General features: G+C 34.7%; 1 protein-coding gene across 10 annotated transcripts in view; it reads left to right on the forward strand.

The window, feature by feature from the left end:
* CHD1 (chromodomain helicase DNA binding protein 1) overlaps window positions 1-26,124 on the forward strand; it is a 54,728-nt gene that overhangs the window by 26,750 nt on the left and 1,854 nt on the right. For 7 of the 10 annotated variants that reach the window (XM_058825989.1, XM_058825997.1, XM_058825995.1 and 4 more), the window contains 28 exons: window positions 233-333; window positions 607-785; window positions 1,806-1,933; window positions 2,506-2,722; window positions 3,372-3,461; window positions 4,316-4,506; window positions 5,581-5,769; window positions 6,085-6,247; window positions 6,642-6,794; window positions 7,281-7,352; window positions 9,062-9,211; window positions 9,752-9,900; window positions 10,133-10,229; window positions 10,324-10,419; window positions 11,297-11,473; window positions 11,615-11,775; window positions 13,099-13,140; window positions 13,873-14,003; window positions 14,391-14,529; window positions 15,231-15,381; window positions 16,369-16,491; window positions 16,859-16,996; window positions 19,199-19,462; window positions 19,869-20,009; window positions 22,736-22,914; window positions 24,575-24,671; window positions 24,880-24,937; window positions 25,839-26,049. In XM_058825989.1, coding sequence (XP_058681972.1) covers window positions 233-333; window positions 607-785; window positions 1,806-1,933; window positions 2,506-2,722; window positions 3,372-3,461; window positions 4,316-4,506; window positions 5,581-5,769; window positions 6,085-6,247; window positions 6,642-6,794; window positions 7,281-7,352; window positions 9,062-9,211; window positions 9,752-9,900; window positions 10,133-10,229; window positions 10,324-10,419; window positions 11,297-11,473; window positions 11,615-11,775; window positions 13,099-13,140; window positions 13,873-14,003; window positions 14,391-14,529; window positions 15,231-15,381; window positions 16,369-16,491; window positions 16,859-16,996; window positions 19,199-19,462; window positions 19,869-20,009; window positions 22,736-22,914; window positions 24,575-24,671; window positions 24,880-24,937; window positions 25,839-26,049 — 3,987 coding nt within the window. The remainder of the gene's footprint in view (window positions 1-232; window positions 334-606; window positions 786-1,805; window positions 1,934-2,505; window positions 2,723-3,371; window positions 3,462-4,315; window positions 4,507-5,580; window positions 5,770-6,084; window positions 6,248-6,641; window positions 6,795-7,280; window positions 7,353-9,061; window positions 9,212-9,751; window positions 9,901-10,132; window positions 10,230-10,323; window positions 10,420-11,296; window positions 11,474-11,614; window positions 11,776-13,098; window positions 13,141-13,872; window positions 14,004-14,390; window positions 14,530-15,230; window positions 15,382-16,368; window positions 16,492-16,858; window positions 16,997-19,198; window positions 19,463-19,868; window positions 20,010-22,735; window positions 22,915-24,574; window positions 24,672-24,879; window positions 24,938-25,838; window positions 26,050-26,124) is intronic. The other 3 variants (XM_058825992.1, XM_058825994.1, XM_058825996.1) reach the window with 3 other exon arrangements.

Raw genomic sequence — 26,124 nt, forward strand, 5'->3', positions numbered from 1 at the left:
AACTAATGGAGAATACTTAATTTCAGCAATAAGTATTTTCAGTCATTAATGATGAGGCACTTAATCCAGACACAGCTGTTTTGTGGTAGGGATTTTTAAGTTGCTCCTTCCAAAAAGTTTTCCAGGAAAGATTCATGGCATGATTACATTCAGAGCTATAGAGCTGCTGAATTTTCTTAGTTTTAGAAGTATATGGTGTAATAAGTGTTGTAAATTTTAATTCTCACTCCAGGCTGAAAAACGCTTCTCCAGAAGATGTGGAATATTACAACTGCCAGCAGGAGCTTACAGATGATCTACATAAACAATACCAGATAGTGGAAAGAATAATTGGTATGTTACAAACTTATGGACAGAAATCAATGTCAGGGATTCTGAATGTTCTCAGTGCTCTTGTATTTGTAGTTAAGAAATGTAAAATATTGATATCACAAACTTTTAAATCCGGAACAAAACTTCAGGTAAAGAGAAGAGCTGTCAGGCTGTCTGTATGGATCTAGCTGTCTAGCTAGGCTGTCTAGCTTCTCTTGTATTTTTACCTAAAATGAATGTTTTTCTACACTGTAGAAGTAAAATGCTGATCAGATATCTGGTGCATTTTTACAGCTCATTCAAATCAGAAATCAGCTGCTGGTTATCCAGACTACTATTGTAAGTGGCAGGGTCTGCCTTACTCTGAATGCAGCTGGGAAGATGGAGCTCTCATTGCCAAAAAGTTTCAGGCACGCATTGACGAGTACTTCAGCAGAAATCAATCCAAGACCACTCCCTTTAAAGATTGCAAGGTGAGTAGGTAATTTGCAGTGGATTTATAATCAGTTGTACCGGGTCTGACTGGGGTAGGGTTAATTTTCTTCATAGCAGCCTCTACAGTCTGTGGTTCAGATTTGTGACCTAAATGGTTTTGGTAACACATATTGGTTGCTGCTGAACACTTGCACAGTGCTTTCTCTGTGTCCTGTTTGTTAGCCCCACCGTGAGTAGGCTGGGAGGGAACACACCAGTAACAGCTGAATCCCAGCTGACCAGAAAGGTACTTGGTGCCATTTAGTGTCTTACTGAACAATAAATTGGGTGGGCTGAGCAGGGGCTGCCTGGAGATTTGCTGGTCATCAGTCTGCTGGTGAATTGATGTGTGGCTCACGTTCTGTCACTTTTGGGTTTTTTTCTATGTGCTTTTTTGTTTTGATTGGGTAGGTGTTTTTCCTTCACCTAGTACACTCCTTATTTTGACTCAAAATTTTTTTCTTTTGCCTTTTCATTTCTCTCTCTTGTCCTTCTAGGGTGGGAAGTGAGTAAGCAGTTGGGTGGCAGCTTGGCTCCTGGCCAAGTTCAAGCTACCGCATCAGTTGCAATAGTAAAAACGTGATTTTATTTATTTATTTATTCACATATCAAATACATATTATGAATTTTTTTTGAAATTGGTATTTTGAAATTACCAATGATGATATGTATAGTGAGATGTATAGGCAATATCACTGCTGAGAGTAGGTTTTGTAGATGCCAGTCCCCTGAATTTTTACTAGCATTCAGAAGTGTGTTTGTTAAGTGTTGTAGTTAAAAGAAAACTTTGAGTGAGTTAATGTCACTCATGTTGTGTCATTTAGATCAGCAATCAAACTAGTTTCAAATTGCAAATTACTTTGGTGGTTTTCTATGGCCTTGATTATATTGATGGATAAAAACTAGAGTTAATGGCCTAGTAAATGCCTCCTATTACCTTTTCTATGGGGGAAGATCTTTTGGCAGTTTCAGTCAGTTACAGTTCAATGATTGACTGATGATCAATTTGCTTTTCTCAGGTTCTAAAGCAAAGGCCACGGTTTGTTGCACTGAAAAAGCAACCATCTTACATTGGAGGACCCGAAAATTTAGAGTTAAGAGATTATCAGTTAAATGGGTTGAATTGGCTTGCTCACTCATGGTGCAAGTAAGTAGTCTCAAATTGCAAGCATTTGTAAAGTATTAAAATGTTTTTTTTCTTTTTTTTTTTTTTGTTTTTTTTTTAAGTTGGAGACTTTCATACAGTAAGCTCAAAATAGAGGTCTTTAGGAACTGGTTTTGATGTAAGTAGTACCAAAAATTACCATTCTGTGGCTGTTCTCAACAAAAACCAGCTAAGCTGTGTCATTACTTTGCTTTTAGTTTCAATGGAGTAAGTCACAGTTTTAAAACAACCAACAAACCCAAACCAGTAAAATGGGAAAATCCAAACAAACATTTTTGGAATGTCAACATTAGTGTTAAACTTTTAAAATTAGTCTAGGGAGGAGACTGCTTACAACCTTTTTGTTGATTTAAGTGCGTAGGAGGAATTGGAAATCTTTTTATGGAAAAACAATGTATATAAGTTTCATCAAAATATATAGTAGCAAAGTCTTGAAAATTTTCATGGGTAGGTTTTGTACTCAAAAGATGATAATTTCTTTTTATCCAAACCTTCCCTATATCCACACCTCCCCTAAATAGCTTGCTTGCTTTTTTTTTTTTCTCTTGTTTTAGAGGGAATAGCTGTATTCTCGCAGATGAAATGGGTCTGGGTAAAACAATACAAACAATTTCTTTTCTGAACTATCTGTTTCACGAGCATCAATTGTATGGGCCTTTCTTGTTGGTTGTACCACTTTCTACCTTGACATCATGGCAAAGAGAGATTCAAACCTGGGCTCCTCAGATGAATGCTGTAGTTTACTTAGGAGACATAACTAGTAGAAATATGGTGAGTATTTCTCCTTGTCTTTGGAAAGGCTTGTACATATTGTACATAATGTGAACAAGACATACTTCATGTTCTTATTGTCTGCATGTCTCAAATATTTTGTTTGGGACTGAGCAAATATTTGCTGAAGCCCTATGTCTTCAAAATGTGAATTGAAAGCTTGGATTTTGATCTCATGTAAATGTGTGTGACAAATTTCCTTTCTGCTTAATAGTGAACAGTATTAAAAATTTTGTCTTGCGTTTGAAAACCAGCTATCTTCTGCCATGTGATTATTTACATGGATATAATTGAAAATAAATATGTAAGAAACCTAGTCATGGTCTTATTTTATTTCCTGAGAAGTTGTTTGTTTGTTAATGTTAGTAGTCTTACCCATTAAAGTAAAAAATTCTTCTATGTTATATATGTGTACGTGTATATATAGTGGGTATATGTATGCATATATATTTATATATTAAATGTATATATTTTAATATGTATATATCTATTAATATATATAAATGTTACATATGTGTGTGTTGTCCTTCTTTTTCATTATCATATTGTTTTGTGCCATTAAATACCTGCATTATTGCAGTATTTAAATTTATTCCAGTCAGCACGAGCTTTTTTCTGCAGCTTATAGTTTACTTGTTTCTTTTCATAGATAAGAACTCACGAATGGATGCATCCACAGACCAAACGATTGAAATTTAACATACTCTTAACAACATATGAAATTTTGCTAAAGGATAAGGTAATTGCCCTTCTGTGGGGAGACAAAAATAATTTCCCCCGTATAGAATTCTCGTTAGACTTGGGTGTGTTTAATTTATGGTCCATTAAATTTATGTAGAGCCTGATAGTTTTTATTCTCAGAAGTGCAGCAGTATGGAGTTTGGGATTTTGGTTTTTTTGGGGGGCTGGGCGGGGCTTTTTTTATTTTAAGCACTTTTGGTTTTTACATATGTGTGGTGAGGCTTTTCAGCCTTTTCCCATTTTGTGAGGTGGGTAACGCTTAATTTTCTGCACTTTGCTTGAGAGTTTCATTACTGTAATGATCATTACAACTTCGTGCTCTACTTCTTTGCAGACTGCCATCAAGGAACTGAAACAGAACCCAGTCCTTAGTCCCAAATATGATTCACAACTAGGATGTCCCATATAGTTTTTCTGTGATACTGTGCATACAGAATATGTGTACATCTATTATTACTCTCTTTGTAGTGATAGCACACAGAGTTACTGTTGATCCTTCTAAGAGTATGTGGAAATTGAGGAAACACTTGACTTTGTTTACTTCATTTGTTTGTATGGGAGGAAGTCAATAATGATTTTTTTTTTCCTTTGCCATGGAAAAAAAATGTGCTTCAGATTTCTGTGCATTTTTTTAAAATAATAAATTTAATTTATGCTATGTTAGGATGACTACACGGCTTTTCATTGAACCTGGCAAATGTAAAAGCCATAATTAGCACTAAAACGTATAGCTATTATTTTATTACAATAAACCAAGCAGTGATTGGGTTTATAGCTTGATTATATAATGTGGGAAATCACTGAATGTGATAATTTGAATCATGTTTCACACCTTCTCCATTTCTTTCCAAGTCATTCCTTGGTGGTCTGAATTGGGCATTCATAGGAGTTGATGAAGCTCATCGTTTAAAAAATGACGACTCTCTCCTGTACAAAACTTTAATAGACTTTAAGTCTAACCATCGTCTTCTTATTACTGGAACCCCTCTGCAAAACTCTCTCAAAGAGCTTTGGTCTTTACTGCACTTCATCATGCCAGATAAGTAAGAAAGAGATTTTTGTTACAGTTTGTTACAGCAAAGTAGAGTAATGATGTGAGAATCAGTAGATGTAGGGAATTGTACTGAAAGATTGCTTAAATATCCTATATAAAGTAAATGCATATGTCTTTTCATGCTGCTTTAGATAAGTAATGCTGGCAGCAAATGTCACCTTTTCCCATTTTAGCAGTGCTCAAAAGTAATGGATTGATGTGTGGGTCAGAACCTGGAAAAAAGATTTTGTCTTAGCCTGAGAGAAAAACCATATAGATTTGCTCTGGGGGAAGAAGAATGGAATCTTTCTTGTATTAGTACTATTAATAAAAACAAATTTGTGTTAAGATTATAAATATTCTGTAATTCAATCAGATAGCTGGTTTTCCTGTGTGTTTTGCATATGGTAAGCTTATTGCATTGACCTGATTTTGTACTGACTTGTTTAAACCTAAGATAAACTGGAGCACGTGTTCGTCTCAGACATCTTGTAAATGCCAAGCACCATAGCTCTATTTAGTTTGAGCTATGATTTTCCTGAGAACATTGCCAGCAAAGCCACTGAGGTTGGGTAGCCATTATTCATTTGTTTGATCATGAACTCCATTATCCAAGTCTGTGAAGACAATAGCTACACATCAGCTAGACCATACAAGCTGCAAGACACGTTTTCAATATATTCTTGTTCTCCTGCACACCCTCTAAACATGGAGATGGCTTTTTATGCTGTCTTGTTAAAATACAATAACAGAATTTTCTGAAATTTCTGCAACCATCTGGACAAGTGGCTTGCAGAAAAAGAAAAACATTGCATTTCCTTTGTGGAATCAGAAGTTTTCATTCTGTATACATTTTTAGAAAACTCCATTCCTCTGTTTACAGGCACAATATCTGGGATTTCTTGGGAGATGAAAATTCAGAAATTTGATAAAAGAGAAGGGAGGTGGGGAAGAAATCTAAACATATATGTATTTCTGTGGTCTTTGTATACATGTTCTGTATATGTGTTACTATTCTTCCTGAGTTTCATCAGGTTGTTCATAGCATGTCACTGTTTTGTGCTTATACTTTATTATGTTGAAGGTTTTCCTCATGGGAAGATTTTGAAGAGGAGCATGGCAAAGGGAGAGAGTATGGTTATGCAAGTCTTCACAAAGAACTTGAACCATTTCTGCTGAGGAGAGTTAAAAAAGATGTAGAAAAGTCTTTACCTGCTAAAGTTGAGCAAATTCTGAGGATGGAAATGAGCGCGTTGCAGAAACAATATTACAAGTATGTACCAGCTCTTTGTGTGTTCTGCTGTTTCAGTGATATGTCTATGTACAATTCGCTGAATTACAGTGGTTTGTATACTGTATGTAAGTTGAGGCTTCTACAGGGTTTCACAGCAATAAAATTTTGTGAAGCAAGGGCTCAGGAATTACATTGGTGTAATGTCTGTTTATGTAGTTTCTTTTGTTTGATGTGTTAAGATGCTTTCTTGGGAAATGCTTTTTTTCTTTAGCTTGTTCCTATTTTGACAGCTTACATATGCCTTACTTACACATATGGTTAAAAGTTACTAATATTGTACATCTTATTTCACAGGTGGATTTTAACCAGGAATTACAAAGCCCTTAGCAAAGGTTCAAAAGGCAGTACCTCAGGCTTTTTGAACATCATGATGGAACTCAAGAAGTGTTGCAACCATTGCTACCTCATTAAACCACCAGATGATAATGAATTCTATAATAAACAGGAGGCCTTACAGGTAATGCCACTTTTTTAATTAAAAAAAGAAAAAAGTTTTCACAGGATTTTATAGTGCCTTGGCAGTTTATTAGTTCTTATTGAAGTGTATCAAGGAAAAACAGATTTTCACAGAATGTGCATAATTGGGTTTTTACAGTGAAGTATTTTCTGATTCTTAATTGGAACTGAATAATTGACAGAGAATAGACTAAATAAATATGCACAGTTTTAATTACCTATTATTGTATGGATGTTTTAAACTGTAAAATTCTTTAGGAATGTCAGAATTTGCCTTTTTTCTGCCCACAGTAATAGAAAGAAAAGGAAGCCTTAGATTAATGTCCAACATATCCCAGTGTGCATTAGTGTTGAGATTAATTTATTTTGCAACGTATGTTTCTTGGATTTTGTAGCATTTAATACGTAGCAGCGGGAAACTAATCCTTCTTGACAAGCTACTGATTCGTCTGAGAGAACGTGGCAACAGAGTCCTGATTTTCTCACAGATGGTAAGGATGCTGGACATCCTGGCAGAATATCTGAAATATCGTCAATTCCCATTTCAGGTAAAAAACTTGCTGGTAATAGCAGCTAAGAAGCTTTGATCTTGAATATTAATCTTTTTTTTTTTCTTTACTGTGAGGGTATGAAAACACTGGATGGAACAGGCTGTCCAGAGGTTATGAAATTTCTGTCTCTTGTTGAGGTCCAGAAGCTACTTGGACATGACCTTGGGCAACATGCTTTAGCTGTCCCTGGCAGAGTAGGGGATTTAGACAAGATGACCCTTGGAAGTCCCTTTCAGTTTTGTTTGTGATTATGTGACTTTTACCCCTTTGATTAAAAAAACGTGGAAGAAAATATCTTCTTTTTCTAGAAAGGGAGTGGCTCTGTGATGAATGTTACTTTGAAGTTAAACAGATGGATTAAAAATTACATGAGCTGTTTTGTTTCCCTTCACACAAAAGTTTTGGCAGCTGACAATCGAAGTTGCTCTGCTATTGAATATAGTATAAAAAATACCTTTTAACTGTATTTCTCAATCTCTTTAGAGACTTGATGGATCGATAAAAGGGGAATTGAGGAAACAAGCACTGGATCATTTTAATGCAGAAGGATCAGAGGTATGGTAATTTTTTTTCCTGAGGAATCTGTTTTATTTCTTCCCAAGAAGTACAAAAAGACACTGCACAAAAAAGGATGACTGAAAAAAGTGAGGATTGTATCAGTAAGGTTGGAAATTCATTGTTGCGGCCTAGTGTATAAGGTTTATATAATCCTTTTTTTAAGAAAAGGTTAAGTAGAAAACACGTAGATCAGGAAAATGGTAGCTGATTGCTCTGTAAATGCTGCAGAATTTTAACCCCAACTTTTTTCCTCTGTAGAATTTAATAACGTTTACAAGAGTGCTGAACTTAAGCAGTTAGCATCCAAAAAGCCATTGGCAATGGGTGGAACTAACTTCATATATCCTTGCATGAACAATCATATTTTACTTGTGTCAAATACAATACCTTTTATCTTCATTTGTTGCCACCTGTTACATGCCATGGAAGAAATAGTAAGGTACTGATTTCTAGCAATTCTTTGTAAGCAACCTGTGAGTATGTAGGCATCTGTTGCATTTCTTTAGATTCTGAACTGGAATATTTATACTTTATTTAGCACTCCTATTATGCAAATCATTGCATATCTTTGGATCAGTTTAAATCTTTTGTCCTACACTCTCATATTTGGGGGATGGGAGGTTGGTTGGTTGGTCAGTCATTGATTTTGAGGTTTAGTTTGTTTGGTTTAATTGGTATTCAAGGATAGCATTTATTGGTTGTTGCTGAGCTTGTTTCTGCTTTGTGGAGGGAGAAGGACTGAACTCCATGTTAAATACAAAAGCTAACTCTCTTTCAAATTTCTTTCATAGCCATTGTTGACATTTTCTGAAATCTTAGCAGTTACACTGTACATTTTTTGAGATGAAGAGGAATTTAAACCATGCATTTCTAAAATTGAGGCAAGCTCTGCATTTGTACAGCAAGAACAAGAATGCTCACAGTTTTCTATTTCCTAAAATTTCATATTATTTTGAGGGGATTTTGTATAGTTTTTGTATTACTGAACTGAGGGCTACCTGGAAATCTTTAACACAATTCTCAGGGCTGTTTCCGTATTGTAATGCTTGCTGTTTCCTGTAACTGTACTGAAAATTTGGTTTGTTTGGGGTTTTTTAACCTGCTTTACTTTAGCTTGGATTTCATACATTGGTTTCTTGCATGTCTCAATATCCTTCTACAGTCTTTCCTAGTTATGAAAGACTGAGTCAATAATTTTATATTGCCTATGGGGTTTTTTCTTCTCGCTGCTTACCCATTTTCATATTGCTTATGAATAAGCTGAACAGCATTGAACTTGGCAGAAGGTTTTTGCCTGTCTCTTAATCAATTAGGTGTAGACTCAAGTGCTTTCCCTGCTCTGACATGAGTGTTTAGTCTTCCAGGTCTTGGGGCAGGGAGGGTGAGAGACAGTTTCTGTTACATTAAAGGCTTTGACAGTAAGATTTGATAGTTTTTAGCCAGTCTGGTTTTGTCAGGATGTCTTGCTCAGTGATCCTCATCTAGCATACTGCTTTCTTTAAAGTGGTGAGAAGTCAGTAACATCATGAAAGAAATTGGTAATCTGTGTTTGCTTTCTATTGAAAGAGGCTTTAAGCATAGCGCAGTTAAGGATTTAGTAGTATATGATTTTGCAGTCTGCACCACAAACTCCATAAAGTATATTGGTTCCTTTAGGAATATTACAAGTATTGTATATAAAACTATTTCCTACTTTATGATTTCAGGACTTCTGCTTTTTACTGTCTACTAGAGCTGGAGGATTAGGTATCAACCTGGCATCTGCTGATACTGTGGTTATATTTGATTCTGACTGGAATCCACAGAACGATCTGCAAGCACAGGCTAGAGCACATAGAATTGGACAGAAGAAACAGGTAAACACACTCAGTTTAAGCTTCAGACCTGAAGGACAGTTCTGTACATCAGCTATCCACTCTCTGTCAGCACCATTCAGTCCTCATGTATTTATGAGAATAACAATACTTTCTGTGTATGTTCAGAAATGTCAGTAATGCTCATTTTTTCCTAAGTCTCCGTACAGGAAGAAATAATATGGCAGCTGTGATACTTGAGTGGGAGTCGGAGAAGAGTTGTGGAGTTGTCTGTCTTACATTCATTGGTATAATGTCATTCTATACAATAACATCAGGCACATGGTGCCTAAATGTTCTAGTTCTCAGCAGGATTGTTTCCTTCTTACAGAAGAGATACAGTAATAGTTAGAAGTATGACATTGCCTCTGGCAACACTTGTGCCAAGAATAACTGAATTTTATAAAGAAAAACGTTTCTCTAAAGACTGTGGTAATGTGATTAAAGTAGTATTTCATATTTGAAGCCCATGAAAAAAATCAAGTAAAGTAATGAAGACTGAGATTTCTACTTTTAATTTTTTTTATTTTTAAATACACATAGGTTAATATTTATCGACTAGTCACAAAAGGATCGGTAGAAGAAGATATTCTTGAACGAGCCAAGAAAAAGATGGTGTTAGATCATTTAGTAATTCAGAGAATGGACACTACAGGGAAAACTGTGTTGCATACAGGCTCTACTCCTTCAAGGTACCTTGTATTTGTTTTTATACCAACTTACCCTTAAGAATATTTCACTTGTAAATGAAAGGCAAAACACAAGATGCAGAGTCTTTGTAGATTTTTATTGGCATATTAAAAATGTATCTCAAATATATGAAGAGTTTAACAGTAAAAACAAAACTTAATTGACCCATGATTATAGAGAACTTTTCCAAGTTAGTAAGTTAAAATGTGTTTCCTGAAACATCATTTATTTCAGCTCAACACCTTTTAATAAGGAGGAGTTGTCAGCAATTTTGAAGTTTGGTGCTGAGGAACTTTTTAAAGAACCTGAAGGAGAAGAACAGGAGCCTCAAGTAAGTAGCACTTCTGGACTAGGTAGATAAAACAGGTGAAAATATGTATGAATTATTTAATTGTAAAGAGAAACTTCTTTTTTTTTATCCTCAGGAAATGGACATAGATGAAATATTGAAGAGGGCTGAAACTCGGGAAAATGAGCCAGGTCCGTTAACTGTAGGAGATGAGTTGCTTTCACAGTTCAAGGTATGGGTCTGCTTCCTGCCATAATTATACTTCCTTTTTAAACAGAAATATTTATCTTCTGTGTAGCTATCTCTTCATTCTTCATAAATAGGTACTTCAGTCAGTCAGCTCTGTATCACTTCATAGTAAAAGGTTTTTTGCTTATACATGGTACTTTACCATCATTATAAAGAATTAAAAATACATTATGTATTTTGATAATAAAATGAGATGTATTTATAAATGTGTAAAATATTAGAATTTTGATTTTGTGTTTTATTTACTGCCTTTGTTATTAAGCAGCTATAGTATCATTAAATGCAATATATTCTTTGTGATTCTTAGCTGATCATTTCTCCAAGTTGCTTATAGCCCCAAAGTAGACTTGGAATGCTAGGTATTTTTAAATGTTATCAGTTAAACATACTATGTGTGGAAAAAAAAAAATAAAAATGCAGAGCATGATATATTTGTTTAGTTCGGGATATTATTAAGTAGCTCTCCTGCTAATCACTCATTCACAACATATTTTGATACCTGAATGGTATTAATGTTTGGTTAGTTTTATGTTAGTATAGTTTCACATTAAATCAGGTGTGAGTGGCATGATTCGCCTTATATCTCATCATATCCCATGCTGAAAGGAGTCTGTCTTTCCTAAATGAATAAAAGTACTTTCATTACAGACTGTTTCATGAAACATTTTGTATTTATAAATTTTATATTTATGAAAGAATGGCATATATATAAATAGGTAAAATATGTGAATATTATACGTATAAACGTATAAAATATGGCGTCTAACTTTGTTTTCCTAAAGTAGTAGTTAAGTCTGTAAGTCTTCTTTGAATTGTTTAAGTATTGACTTGATGAAAGTATTTACATTTCGATGTACAAGGTCGCCAACTTCTCCAATATGGATGAAGATGATATTGAGTTGGAACCAGAAAGAAATTCGAGAAATTGGGAAGAAATCATTCCAGAGGTCCAGAGGCGAAGAATAGAAGAGGAGGAAAGACAAAAAGAACTTGAAGAAATATATATGCTTCCGAGGATGAGAAACTGTGCAAAACAGGTGTCTCTTGTTTCTTACTGACTGTGTTGCTTTTGGGGTTTGGGGTTGTTTTTTTCATTTTCTGGATGCATTTTTTTGGCAGAGCAGGTAAAACTTGATTATATTTGTTACTTACATAGCTTGTTTGCTCTGGAATTCCAGATTAGCTTCAATGGCAGCGAAGGGAGGCGCAGTAGGAGTAGAAGATACTCTGGATCTGATAGTGACTCTATCTCAGAAAGAAAAAGGCCGAAAAAACGTGGAAGACCACGAACTATTCCTCGAGAAAATATTAAAGGATTTAGTGATGCAGAGATCAGGCGGTAAGATATGAGAGGACATGCATATTTAAAGGGGCAAGAAATTACAATTATTTTTATTAATAATGTTTTTATTTGTCTCAAAACTACAGTTGGTAATCTATTTTGCCTGAAGTTGCTTGAAATATTTTTATTCTAGGAATTTAATGTTTTTACCTTGTGGTGCTGACACAGTGAACAAGCAAGAATTTATAACAAGAATTTGAATCCGTTTTAATGAGGTATAAAATTAGGTTTGAAAAATATTTATGATTGGTTTTAAATTTTTTAGTTCCTGCACCCTTTGAAGAGAGTAATTCCACTGGATGATTACTGACAGTGATTTTACAAAGAGACAAGCAGAATAATCTGATTTCCATCAATTTATCTAAAACCTGTGGTGCTGAAAGAAGATCTATTTCGTGACAAATGAAAGCATGTGATTGGATTTTGTTTTCTTTTTAAACTTCTTGGTACTATAATTGAATTTTTATATCCTGCTTTTTTTAAAACTAAGAAGACTAAAAATCCTGTTTGAAGCTTGTGCTATCATTAGTCCCTTCTGTATATGCTAATTATTTGCTGAAGTATTGTTTTGGCAGAAGAAGGAGGAATTATTTTTGGTTGACATTTTTGGGTTGTGAAATGCTACTTTGCTTCTAAAATTTAAGTATGCATGTTTCTCTAAAATGCTGTAAAGTTTCAGAGTATTTTTTTAGAGGAGTTACTTCAAAGATCCTTTTTGGCTTTCTATCTCATCCAACAGCAAGGCAGATGGATACTTTTTTAAAGGCTGTTCTTGTGCTTGCACAAGTAATTTCATTGTTTAGGAAGTTTTGTTTCTTCTTTTTATTTATTTATTTTTACTTTATTTAATTTCCTTTCTCCTCCAAGTATCTATAGTTTCTTTCCATTGCTTAGATATTTCAATAGAAAGTATCTTTCATGTCATTTTCCAAAATGTTCCGATTGCCTGTTGGAGATTGCTCTTTTTAATAACTGTATAACTACACATAACATAATGCCTGAAATCTTAATTTACTGTAAATCCACATTCAGTTTTCATTTCTAGGTACATACAGCTGTGGAATTCTCAGTCTTGTGAAATTAATAAAGTAATTTCTGAAATAAATTGTATCTTTATTGTTTTATTTTTATCAGTTCTTAAACCCATAAAATGATTTTGAGTTATCTGAATATATGAAGCTAATCTGCTCTCTCTACGTTTTTTATTCCCATTGTCCGCATAGCATTATACTAAGATTAACAAGTGTATCAATACAACTTTTAAACAAATGCTGTTTGTTAAGTATATATTTAAATGGCAAAATTATTTTCTGTTACTAGGTTTATCAAGAGTTACAAGAAATTTGGTGGCCCTCTTGAGAGGTAAAGTTGTTTGATTCTTATTTGTGTGGCAACTTGGAATCTCTTTTTTACAAAAATCAGAATGTACCATGAAACTTTAGGCAGTAGGGGAGGTACATCATCTTGAATATAGTGTGACTTCAGTGTAATATCTTCCATTTTTTCATGTATGGTGTGTGTGCAGACAGCCACACAACAGACCTTGCCATTTGGAAGGATGATTCCTTTATATTTATCTGCTGACTTGTTTAATCTTCATTGGTAATAATCATTCACTTGTCACATTTGATAAGCCTATTGAAAGCCTATCAGTTTATCCACTCTGACTGTCAAAGTTAATTTTGCATTTTACCTATTGTCAACTGTCATTTTTAAGCTTCTTTCATTAGTCCTATTTTAAGAAAAACTTCCCATTCTTAAAAATACTAATCCTTAGAAATACTTATAGTGCATATGATCATATGAGAAATATATATATATATATATGTATATATGATTTAATGGTTCCTTTTCTTTTCTAAAGAAATGTGCAATAATGTAACACTAGGGTAGGGTTCTTTACAATTCTTGTTTTATTGTTCTCATACCTGAATCATTTGGGGCTTTTTCTCTTGGATCAAAATTTTACACCAAGTAGAAATCCTGGTGACTGATAAATTATGTGATCTTTTCTTTAGTTTTGAAGTCTGAAGGAATCATTCACAACTGCCAAATTTTCAGAGTTTCAAAAAATGACTATTTTTTTTATTACAGGTTAGATGCTGTAGCTAGAGATGCTGAGCTAGTTGATAAATCAGAGACAGATCTGAGACGTTTGGGAGAGCTTGTACATAACGGATGTATTAAAGCCTTAAAGGATAATTCATCTGGACAAGAGCGAGCAGGTACAGTATTCAGGGGGCTTGAGGGAACAGTGAAAAATGTCAAGAGGAATGAATTACTCTTGCACTCTGGTCATAACAGAAAACAGTTTTGTTGGGAAATACGAACAAAAATGGTGGGGTTGTGTAGTGGATGATTTAAAAAAAACAGGGTTATAGTAAGATTATTTTTTCCTCTTTCTGTATGACTTGCCACTGAAAAGTGCAGTAGGTTTTTTATTTGCTGTTAAATTTAGAAGTACTCCTGTTATGTAGGAGCTTTTTAGTTCTGAAGCATTTAATTCAAGCATTTGGTCAAGAAAAACTGATGTGATATAATTGTTTTCTTTACATTTTTCTGATGTTACTTGTAAAGGTAAATATTTTAATACCTTTGTCATTTATTTTAAGGAGGTAGACTTGGAAAAGTTAAAGGCCCAACATTCCGAATCTCAGGAGTGCAAGTAAATGCAAAGTTAGTCATCTCTCATGAGGAAGAATTGGCGCCATTGCACAAATCCATTCCTTCAGATCCAGAAGAAAGAAAAAGGTACTGATTTTTTATATTTTTTTAAGGAGCAGTAATGCAGAAAACTTTTCAAGTCTTACTAGCTTTTGTAACTCAAACACTCTATTAAAATAAAGCATTGTCCCTCTAGGCCCTTTAAGAGCTAGCAGTGGTAACCTGCTCCACAGCTGTACTTAGGTTTTTTTTCATTTGCCAGAAGTTATGGCTGTTACAGAAGCCAGTGGCAGCTTTAACTTGTTAATTGTATTCAGTTACTACCAATAATTAGGACTAAAACTGAGGCTTGCTGTGGAGCTGAATGTGTCATCTCTGCTTGAGAGGGGTATCAAAGTGCAGTAGTTGTTCCCACTCTCTAAACTTGCCACCTTGTGTATTGCAGTTCCTAAATTATCCACTTAGTTAGAACATTTGGATGATGATTTTTGCTTTTATTCATGGCTAGCCAATTCTGTTACACAGCTCATGGCTACAGACAGATATCTGTTCTTCATATTTTAGTCTTGTATCAGCTTTAAAACACATTCCAGTGCTGATTTCAGTAACTTTTTATAAAAATACTAATAAAATATTATTATAAATATTTGTATTAATTTCTTAAATATACCAGCATCTTAGCAGAGCAAATAAATCTAGTTACATTACTTTTTAGTATGTTCCCTTCCCCCTTTACTAAGTTTCAGATGTAAAAATCATGATTTGTCTTTCTAATATATTTCTTCTAGATATGTCATCCCATGCCACACTAAGGCTGCCCATTTTGATATAGATTGGGGTAAGGAAGATGATTCCAATTTGTTAATAGGCATCTATGAATATGGTTATGGCAGCTGGGAAATGATAAAAATGGATCCTGATCTCAGTTTGACACAGAAGGTATGTCATCTACAATAGTTTATCAAGGACAATTTGCTTAGGTATTGATGCTGCTAAGTAGCATTACTAAAAGAGCTTATTTTATGATAAATGAAATTGCAGAAATGTTATACATCAGTTGTACTTCATACATGCTTCATATTCTTCTCGTGGTATATTACTACATTTTGGGGTCTTGAGTATTTTGAAGCATGCATTCTTGCAATCACTTGTGTTTCCATATTCTCACATGGTTGGCCCTGTGTCATTTGATTTTTTTTCAGTCCTTTTCCTTTATTTCAGATGTTCTGATTTTGTTAATTTTGTATTCTCGATCTTTTGAGAAGGGAAGTTTTTCTAGAGATTTATTTTCTCCATCCCCACTTAATCGACATATTCTTCAGCTGAAGCTGTCTTCCACTCCCAACATTGAGAGTGGCTGTACTAGAATTAGTGCAATAGCTTCTTAGCAATAGCAGCAGCAAATACTGAGAAGTATGAGGTGAGGTAAACTTTGTGACAGTGCCAACAACCTATAGCTTTGGAATTTGAGGAGCTAGGTTTGTGTCCAAATTTTTTTAATAATGATGCCTACTCCTGCCTTTCATTATTTTGTCTGGCTTTTGAAACCACGTGTTTATATTCTTGGCTGCTGCATTTAGAAGATGAATAAGTCAGAACCAGGAGTTACGTGACTGACTGGTACAGGTGCCTGGATTTTCTTAGATGAAATATCAGGGTGGAGACAGAAATCTGAGGCTGGTTTCTTGAGTTCATTTTAAACTCTCAGGCAATTTCTAAGGCTCTGCATTGGTTTCACTGGAGAGAAATGAGAACTTTTAAGAAATTTCCTTTGCTTTAAACATTCTGACATATTTACTAGGTATCATTGCAGTGGATTGTTTACCATGTCCTTTCGCACAGCTTTTTCTGTTCTGTGTGCTCCAGGCTAACTTCTAAAGTTGATAATCTATACTCACAACAGTGATGCTATCATTTTCTCCTCAGATTTTGCCTGATGATCCAGATAAGAAACCCCAGGCAAAGCAGTTACAGACCCGTGCAGACTACCTCATTAAATTACTGAATAAAGACCTTGCAAGGAAGGAAGCACAAAGGCTTGCTGGAGCAGTAAGTAAAATGTGGCATTCATTACAAAGGTAAAACAATATCCTTATGGGCATGTTACCTGATCCTTTTCATTTTTTAGTTCTGCACTTTTTATTTGTGTAGTATTACTCTATTGCTGAAGGCAGTACATAAGACGAATTCTGGACATTAATTGCAAGTTTCATGCTGTACTATTCTCTTACTATTTGTGTGTATTCTCTACTGTTGCACTAAGCTCTGTCTCCAATCCTGAGTAAAGTGGTGGTCATTAGTGGTAATAAATAAAATAAAAGGAACTCTCTCTGATGTAAAACCAAATCTTACTTTGCAAATACAGTTGAAAGATGCTTGTCAGTTGACACGATTAAAGAGATCAATTTGCATTCAGGGCAATTCAAAGAGGAGGAAAACAAGAACTAAGAAGAATAAGGTGCTAAAGGCTGCAAAATTAAAAGAAGAAATAAAAAGTGATTCTTCACCCCAACCCTCAGAAAAATCTGATGAAGATGATGATGAGAATAACAAGGTGAGTATCTTCCACGCAATAAAGATGTCTATTCAGTTCTTCCTGTTAGTGTCAATTTGTATTTAATCTTCTGCTCAGCTTAATAAAGTTAAAACACTTCAATGTTACGCTTTTCCTGTGGCCATTACAGTTGATGTTACATCAGTACAAGCACATGGAAGACCGTATCTATTTCAATTTAATGATAAAGTAGTAAATTTGGAATTATGAGTTTTCCAAATTGTTACAAAAATGTCTAATTACTAGTGATACTGCTCAGTTTCAACAATCTTTTGAGGTCATTAGCACTGTATTTACTTGAAGTGCAAATCACAGTTGTAAAACTGCTGGGTTTTGCTCATTTGTTACAACTGCTGATAATGATTCTTAAGGTAAAGGGTTTTTTATGGAGGCTGAGAAAAAGCTCAATTAGAATGAGCAGCATAAAAAATTACATTTCAAGGTTTGCATATGAAAGCTTGTGCTCTCATTTTTCAGAAAGACTATTTAACCGTGCTGGGTTTTTTTTATTTCACATTATTAATCTTAGTATTATGCTTTTGTTGTGTCTTTTTATTTTTGTCGTGTATCACATAGAAAAATCACTAGACATAAAAATTTGATGAATTTGGATGAAAAAAAATTTGGATGAAGTTTAGGATCATGTCACAGCTAATTTGAAAGCAGTTGAAATAAGTCACTGCAGTTCTATATATATTAATGAACTACTCTCTACTTGGTTTAAAGCAAACACAAGCCATTGTAATTGACAGCTTGTTCTAAAGTAAAAATACTTACAGAAATACATAGTTAAAATTAGCATTAGAAAACCCGTGATAAATGAAAAAATAGTAGGACATACATAGTAGTATATACACCCTTTCAGTGTGTGTATTTAAATTGTACTGTGAAGAATAAAATGTGAAGCCGACAATAAAAATTCAGTGTAGATTTTCTTGTATTTATAGCTACAATAATTTGCCTAGAATGTAAGACTAAGACCTGTAAATGTTGCCACAGTTCCCAGTAAATTAATGGGGACAACTGAACCCTAAACCTAAGCAAATTAATTCAGACTACTTTAAAAATGAATGTTAATTTTCATCTCCACTCAAAAGAGAAGACACTTCCACCAGTTGATTGACAGTTTAACTATGTTTTGGGAAACTGCCTAGGATGCTGTCTTCTCTTTTAACAGCAGGTACTCATCACTTCAGTACTTTCGGACACTGAATAACAATTTCTGAAAACTGGACTGTGTACTACAACCTTCCTAAACAACTGGCTTTAGCTACTTAGATTCCATACTGTCTTCAGTATTTAGAACTTATCTATTTTAGTGCTAGAATTATCAGCAAAGTTTGTAAATCATTGGATTTTTGATAGTTTCTGTGATACCTAAACACTAAAACACAACCCTGGTTGGACTGATAACTTTACACCTCTTTTGAGTAACTTGTACTAGACAGTCTTTCATCTGTTTTTATGCAACAGATAAGCAGTTTCTGTATGTGACTTTCTGGTATGTTCAAATAAACTCAAACATGATAATGATTCTTCCACCTATGTTATAATAATGCTTTATTTATAGTATTTTTCTGTGTCTGAAAGGATATTAGTTTCCATCTCAGATCTTCACAGTGAGTATTTTTAAAGGACAGTGAGTAATACTGTTTTCACCTCCAGACAGTTAAATGGGCACCTAACGGAGAGTCTGTAACTAAATATTTTTTTAAAGCCTAGTAGAACAAACAGTTCTGGAAAAGACAGAGTTGGGATTCTGTTACCTTCTCCTGTGAGTGTTTAATATCGGATTGGGATGAAGCTAATTAGATCAGAGGACTTCTAACGTCTCCCATTACTTACATTGTTTGTTCTGACCAGTCAGGTCAGTTTTGCAAGACGGTATTCCTTTTAGATTTCAGTTCTTCAGTCTAACAGCCTTTAAAGGGACCAAATTCAAACTATTCTAAGTTAAATGGTCAATTTCTCATAACTGCTGCCTCTGCCAAATCAGTACTTGCTTTGTCACATCAAGAAAGTGAGTGCATAGCTCTCATATTTCTTTACCAACTGCATTCAGTTCTGTTTGAGAGGCAATTTGATAAATCTACATCCAGAAATAAAAAAATGCACAGATAAAAAGTGTTCTAATCTGATAGCTGTGAAACTTGTATAGATAGGAACCCAGTTTGATGTGACGTATATGCTTGCATATTGCAGGATGAGATTGTTTCAGTGAAACATCTGCATAAAAAATTTAAAGCAGAAAAAGAAAATGAAGAAATGCCTGAGCCAGATACCGGTATAAAGAAGGAAGCTGAAGAAAAAAGAGAGACAAAGGAGAAGGAAAATAAGAGGGATTTGAAAAGGGAGAAAAAAGAAAAAGAGGATAAGAAAGAATTGAAAGAAAAGGATATTAAGGAAAAGAGAGAAAACAAAGTAAGAGAACCCACACAGAAAGAAAAAGAAGTAAAGGAAGAGAAGGTAACTAGGTTTACTTATGTTATATAGTGCTAGAGAAGGCCAGCAGGTTATGTGAATGATTTTGAGATGAAAAAGTGTTTTAGATCAGATCAGTTGTCATTTAATTAAAAAGTCTTTTATGCCATTTGAAGCTTTATTTTTACTACCTGAAACTACAAGGACAGGCATTTGAAATGGGGAAGTACATCTTCAGTGATATATCTCTTAATTACACTGAATGTATGCAAAACATTTCCCATTTTCCTTTTCCATTTCACAGAGGAAGTAAAATGTACTGTCACTGAATGTCAGCGTAGATTTTATTCTTACATATTGAAGAGAACTAAGTAGTTATGGGGGTTGTCATATATTGTAATTGCAGGACCAAAATAAAATATACTTAAATATTTTTGTATCTTGTTCATAGATAAATGAAATCAAATCAGAAAATAAGGAAAAAACTAAAAAAATACCATTGCTGGATACTCCAGTTCATATTACTGCATCTAGTGAACCAGTTCCTATATCAGAAGAATCTGAAGAGCTAGATCAGAAGACTTTTAGTGTGGTAAGTCCCCTTTTGATAAATTAGTGTGTATACTTAATAGTCTAAATTAGGACAATTGCTGATGTTCTTGATGCTGTTACTTGGCACAGTAACACAGGTGATCTTTTGCTGAGTCTTGGATCAATAAATGTTACTGACAGCGTACTAAAGTAATTTTTGACTCTGTTATAGCAGTTTTGTTTTTTTGCTGTGTTTATGCAGGATAATATAAACACTTATCCAGTAGTTTGTAGGATTAGTAGGTTGAGAATATGAGCTCTAAAGATTTATCCTCAAGAATCACTTGTATATCCTGCTTCTTAAAGAGAAGATGTGAATAAACATAATTGGAATTGATGGAGTCTTTGGCTTCACCATATCAAATATGCTTTTCTTCTTTGAAAGATAGCAAGAAAAACTAGGTTTCAGCACATCCCTTTGGAAGTGTTGCAGGCTTTAGTTGGTAAACACTGGAAGAAACAATGCTAAAGCACTTAGAAATATCTTGCTGAGGTAATGTCTCTGACACCAGAAGAATGCTGTTTAATCACTACTGCTTATAAGAATAGAACTAATATTTGAGAAAAAAAATGCACAAGCACAATTTATATGAAGTTTTATATGTTGGCTGAGGCCTATGGAAAAGTATCAGTGAGTTACTTGGAACAGCTGTGGTTGTTTTGTCATTCAGATTTCAACAGCTGTGTTTTTAACAGCCAGGTATGTCTGGTCTGTTTGTGTGTGCTGGCTGTGACAACACAGTAGGATTCTCATGAGTATGGCAGTACTGTCCATGGGTTTATTCTAAACAGTCCAAGTAACTTACATGTGATTTGCAGCATTGACCTTGAGTGATGCAAGTGGATTTGTCTGTGTGGCTAATGACAGAAAATCATTTGATTTCCATGTGCATATGTTTCTGATCACTTCTTTATTTAAGAATTGCACTCTATAAGCTGTCCTTTTAAAAGCTCCTTTAAAAGGAGCTTTTCAATCTGTGGAGAGTACAATACTTAAACCGGATGCTTAATTGCTTTGTGGCTTGAGATGGCAGTGGGACAGCTTCCCCAGTTTTTCTGAGTTGACCTTAGATGTTTACCTGGTAATAGTGATATTCCATTTCATTCTATTCCAGGTATTTGTTTTTTCTAGGTTTGGTAGTGTGTAGCAGGGAGGAATGGAGGAAGGAGGTGATTCGTGTTCATCATTATGCCATGGTCAGGTGCAGTCTAATTAAACATACTTAACTGCACTTTCAAATGGAAATATTGTTCAGGCTTAACTGATTGTGCCCTTGATGACAAGGAGGGTATGTGTGTCATGCTTACCATGCTATTGGAGTCTGATGTATGACTAAGCAAGCGTCTGCAATTTAAACCATGCCAGTTTGGATTTATTATTAAAACATTGGATTCAAAATACAAAAATTCAAGATTGCACAGCCTTTATCTGTGGCTAGCGTAGGCATTCTCTGTGGCCACATCTCAAGTGCTGTGTTCAGTTCTGGGCCTCTCAGTTCAAAAAGGACATTTTGGTGCAGGAGCAAGTCCAGAGAAGGGAATGGAGCTGGGGAAGGGTCTGGAGCACAGGTCTTAGGAGGAGTGGCTGAGGGAGCTGGGGTTTTTGAGCCCAAAGGAGGATCAGGGAGGACTTCTCTCTCTACAGCTGCCTGATCAGAGGTTGTAGCCACATCGGGGTCAAGTCTTTGCCAGGGAGCCAGTGACAGGACAAGGAGAAACAGCCCCAGGTTGTTTCAGGGGAGGCTTGAAGGAAGCCTCCTAAGGAAGTATGTCTTCAGTGAGAAAATGACTAAGCAGTGAACAGCCTATCTCAGGGAGGAGATAGAGTCACTATGCCTGGAAGTGTTCAAAAGAACAACTGGATGTGGGACTTGAAATAGTTCACTGGGTGTGGTGGTGTTCAGTGAAAGGTTGGGTCTAATGATCCTTGGAGATAGTTTCCAACCTTTATGGTGCTATACTAAAACCAGCTTACTTCTTCTAAGTTACTTACTAACTTCTGCTAGTATCTGCATAGGAGTAAGGTTTAAAAAATGCTCAGGGAAGCAATTTTGATCCTTTGTTGAATGCCAAGTTTAGTGGTTGCAGAAAGTATTTGATTGAAATGTACTGAACACTCTCACATTTAATTTTGACATTGCATTTGTAAAAGTCTAATCTACATGATTGTGCTTAAAGTTTTGATTGTAAAATACAGTAGTAGGAAGTCTGTTTCCGCAGAAATCCTATATATTAAATCAGTGCTTTCTCAAATTCTAGTGTGGTGTTCCACCCTTAAGGGAAAAGCATCACCCTAAATTCTTGGATACTTGTGAGGCAAAGGAACAATAAAAGTGAGAGGGTCTGCAAAAGCTTACAAAGTTTTATTAATAAATTACACACTTGGAATGCAAATCAGCATGTCAGTCCCTGACCTGCCATATAAGCCCACAGCAGTGGCCTCACATGTATTCGGCTGCTAGTGTTTGAGGTACACACATTAGCACCTCGATACATGCATTTTATACAGTCTAATGCTTTCATAGAGAAGTGACTTCCAATTGGATTGATAATCTTCCAAAGAAAACATAAAATGTTTTTAAGACCTGTGAGGAAGTCCTGTGTTTCATTTGACTTCTAACAATATTGTCTTCACCTGTGATTATATATCACAATAAAAGCTGGGTCATGCTTTAGAATAATTTTTTTTTCTTTTAAATGGATGCATTGATTTTTTCCATTTTACAGTGCAAAGAAAGAATGAGACCTGTTAAGGCAGCATTGAAACAGCTGGATCGACCAGAGAAGGGCCTTTCTGAAAGAGAACAGCTGGAACATACTAGACAGTGTCTTATTAAAATTGGGGATCATATTACTGAATGTCTAAAGGAGTACACAAATCCTGAACAAATTAAACAATGGAGAAAGTAAGTTATTTTCTTGTGTTTTACTTGGGAAAGAGAAATTGACAATTGGTTTCATTGAGAAGAATAGGTTTTTGTTATTTCTCCTCTTTATTGTTCTTTCTTTCTTGTATCTTTCCAATGTTTTAAATAGGAGTCTATTAAGAGATGTTGTTCTGACCTGTAATGGGTTGACTTAAAGCATTGATGCAAAGTGCTGCATTTTGTCCAGAGGGTGGAGACATTTCTCTGCTTAACACTGACAGCAAATGATGGGGACTTGTCACTGTCACTGTTCTTAGTTAAAACCATTCTTACCTTTAAAGATCTAATTTTTCACCTTCAGGTCGTTTCTTTTTTTTAATAAAAAAGGTGTTGAAAATACACAGTTCTGAAATTGTGTTGTATGTATGATTCCAAGTTGCAGAATTCTTTATTTTTTTAAATGTACTTTAGAATTAAATGACATATTATGTCTTAACCATGACTTGATAAATGTATTTATCATAATGTACTCAGATGGACTTTAAAAGTGAGGGAATATATCAGGTGGCACTATAAAATGAACCAAAAAGAATACATAATCTTGTATTTCATTAATAAGTTCTTAAAGCAATTTGACTTTTGTCAGAATGTTCACCTAATGTCTTTATGCTTGAGGGTACATCCTGTGATTACATGTATCAAATTCTTAAGTACTGCATTTTCTTGAAGAATTCTGTTAGTGTAATATGCTTCTGCTGATTTTACTTCCTTTACTTGAAGATAAAGTGATCTGAGATACAAAAACAAGATCCATGATATTTACAATATTTTGGCAAATCTTCTACTATTTTAAGCGGAAACTTGTAATAGAGCTGTTAGTATAATAATGCTGTGGTATTACGTGTAGATAAATAAAATTTCAGCTATATTTGATAAGAAGTAATGTAGTTTATATTAAGTTAAAATGGTTTCATTAGACACACCATTGACTGGTTGCCTACTCGTGCAGACTTCTGGACAGAAATTACCATGTTTAAATAACCACAGTGAAGAAGCACACTGTTGCTTCCTGAGCCTCCACACTTCAAATCTTTTTGAACACTGTTATTCTGTAGGCTCTTTTAAGCATTCCACCTCTAATTTTCACAAAAATAGAAAAATCAGTATCTGTTGAAAAAACTTCACCTGTGATCATGGAAGGAAGAATTTTCTTCAGAATTTTGGCATCTTGACAGCAAAAGACTTAATTTGTTCTTCTTTGGTTCCTTCACGCACAGATTAGGCACAGATTTATTTCCCTATGACTTCATTCTCTTCCACAGTTCTTACTTGGTTTCAAAAGCCTTGACCAGATTTTCAAAGTCTGTGGAAAATTTCTCTTGCTGTTGGTTTAATATAATGGGTTTTGTTGGTCAAATGTCTCATGCTGTAAGAGATTTCAAGTTTGAAAGAATTTTTACTTCCTTTATGTACTTAATTTTTTTAGTTACAGACTTGTAAATACTCAGAATTCAAGCAAATTTTTATAAAAATTATAAAAAACAATGTTTTTACAATATGTATAAACTGATAGCTATGTTTTTAATAAAAATTTCACAAAAATTTAACAGTTCTTATTAGTACTACTGACTATGCACTTCACACTCTGATGTGAAGAAATTTAAAGAAGAATTACAGCTTCTCTTTTCTTCTTCTTCAGAAATTTGTGGATTTTTGTCTCTAAGTTTACAGAATTTGATGCCAGAAAGCTTCACAAACTGTATAAACATGCAATCAAAAAACGTCAAGAGTCTCAGGTAATATTTTCAAATCCTTCCAAAATACACAAATATATATTTTAATTATTATAACTTTTATTAGATTTAGAGGACTATAAAGAACATGGAAATACACTTCAAGTAGTATTTGTATTTGCAGTATATGTTAGTGTATTTTTCCAATGTATTCAAATGAACTTTGGGATTTACCAGTAAGTACATTTACCAATGTATTTGTCTTTTTTAGCAGCACAACGATCAGAATATTAGCAGCAATGTGAATACACATGTAACTAGAAATCCAGGTAAGAAACTTTCAAGTATATTCTTGTGTTAAATACCTTAAGTATTCATGTTTATTTCAGTTCATGTGTCTCCTGGGTCTGTTGTCCACACTGCTAATCACCACACTATCACCACAGAGACAGGCTAATTTGAAAAGCTTCACTAATTTGCTGGTGAAATCCAGCAGAATGAAGCTGGTACTTACCAGGTTGAGTGTCCTTTAAAAAAATAAAGAAACAGTTTTTGTTTTAAATTTTGGAGAGGGCAAGAGGTCTACTTAAAACCTGTAAACTTCTTGGAAATTCCATGACTGTTCATAGCTGTTGTAGTATTACTGGGGTGTAAGAAAGCACTTTATTAGTCAGTCACAGTCTGTTATTGGTTACAGGGGCTGTTTTTTTCCCCACATGTTCCCACACCTGCCTTTTGGAATGTAGTGATTTTTTTTCATTTTGTGTTACTGATTTTTTTTCATTTTGTGTTACTGATTGTCATGGACTTAAAATCAGCAATCATGGTATTTAGGAGCACCACTGCAGTTCTTTTGCTAACAAGGTGTATCTTTAGCACTGTTACTCATACTAAGTCCATCCCTTCTTAGAGAGGCAGTTGCTGCCATTCTGTCAAAAATTGCTCTACTCAAAGAACCCTCTACTTACTGCTCATTTGGACACTTAGCTTCATAGACTGGATTGAGAGGTTGAGAAGTTCAGTTTCCAGGTCCTATGCATCTACATTCTAGCTTGCTTTCCACTTAATTCTGAGGTTTTCTTCTGTTCACTGGCATTACTGCATTTGATTTTCAGCTATTTAGATCTTGTTTCTTTTAAACACTGGTTTACAGCTGACAGGTAGAAGTTGTGTTTCAATTAGGTGAACTGTTATGATGCTTCCTTTTATAACCTCTGCTTTATTAAACAGATGTGGAAAGACTGAAGGAGAATACAAACCATGATGACAGTAGCAGGGACAGCTACTCCTCTGATAGACATTTGTCACAATACCATGATCACCATAAGGACAGGCATCAGGGAGATGCTTACAAGAAAAGTGACTCCAGGAAAAGGCCCTATTCAGCCTTCAGCAATGGAAAAGATCACAGAGACTGGGATCATTACAAACAAGAGAGTAGGTGAGTTTCTTGAGGAATTTTGAAATCTGGTCAGAATTCCCTTTGTGTTTTTGTAGTTATGCTTGTAGGAAGCAC

This window comes from Poecile atricapillus, chromosome Z (genome assembly GCF_030490865.1).
Source record: "Poecile atricapillus isolate bPoeAtr1 chromosome Z, bPoeAtr1.hap1, whole genome shotgun sequence".
NCBI lineage: Eukaryota > Metazoa > Chordata > Aves > Passeriformes > Paridae > Poecile > Poecile atricapillus.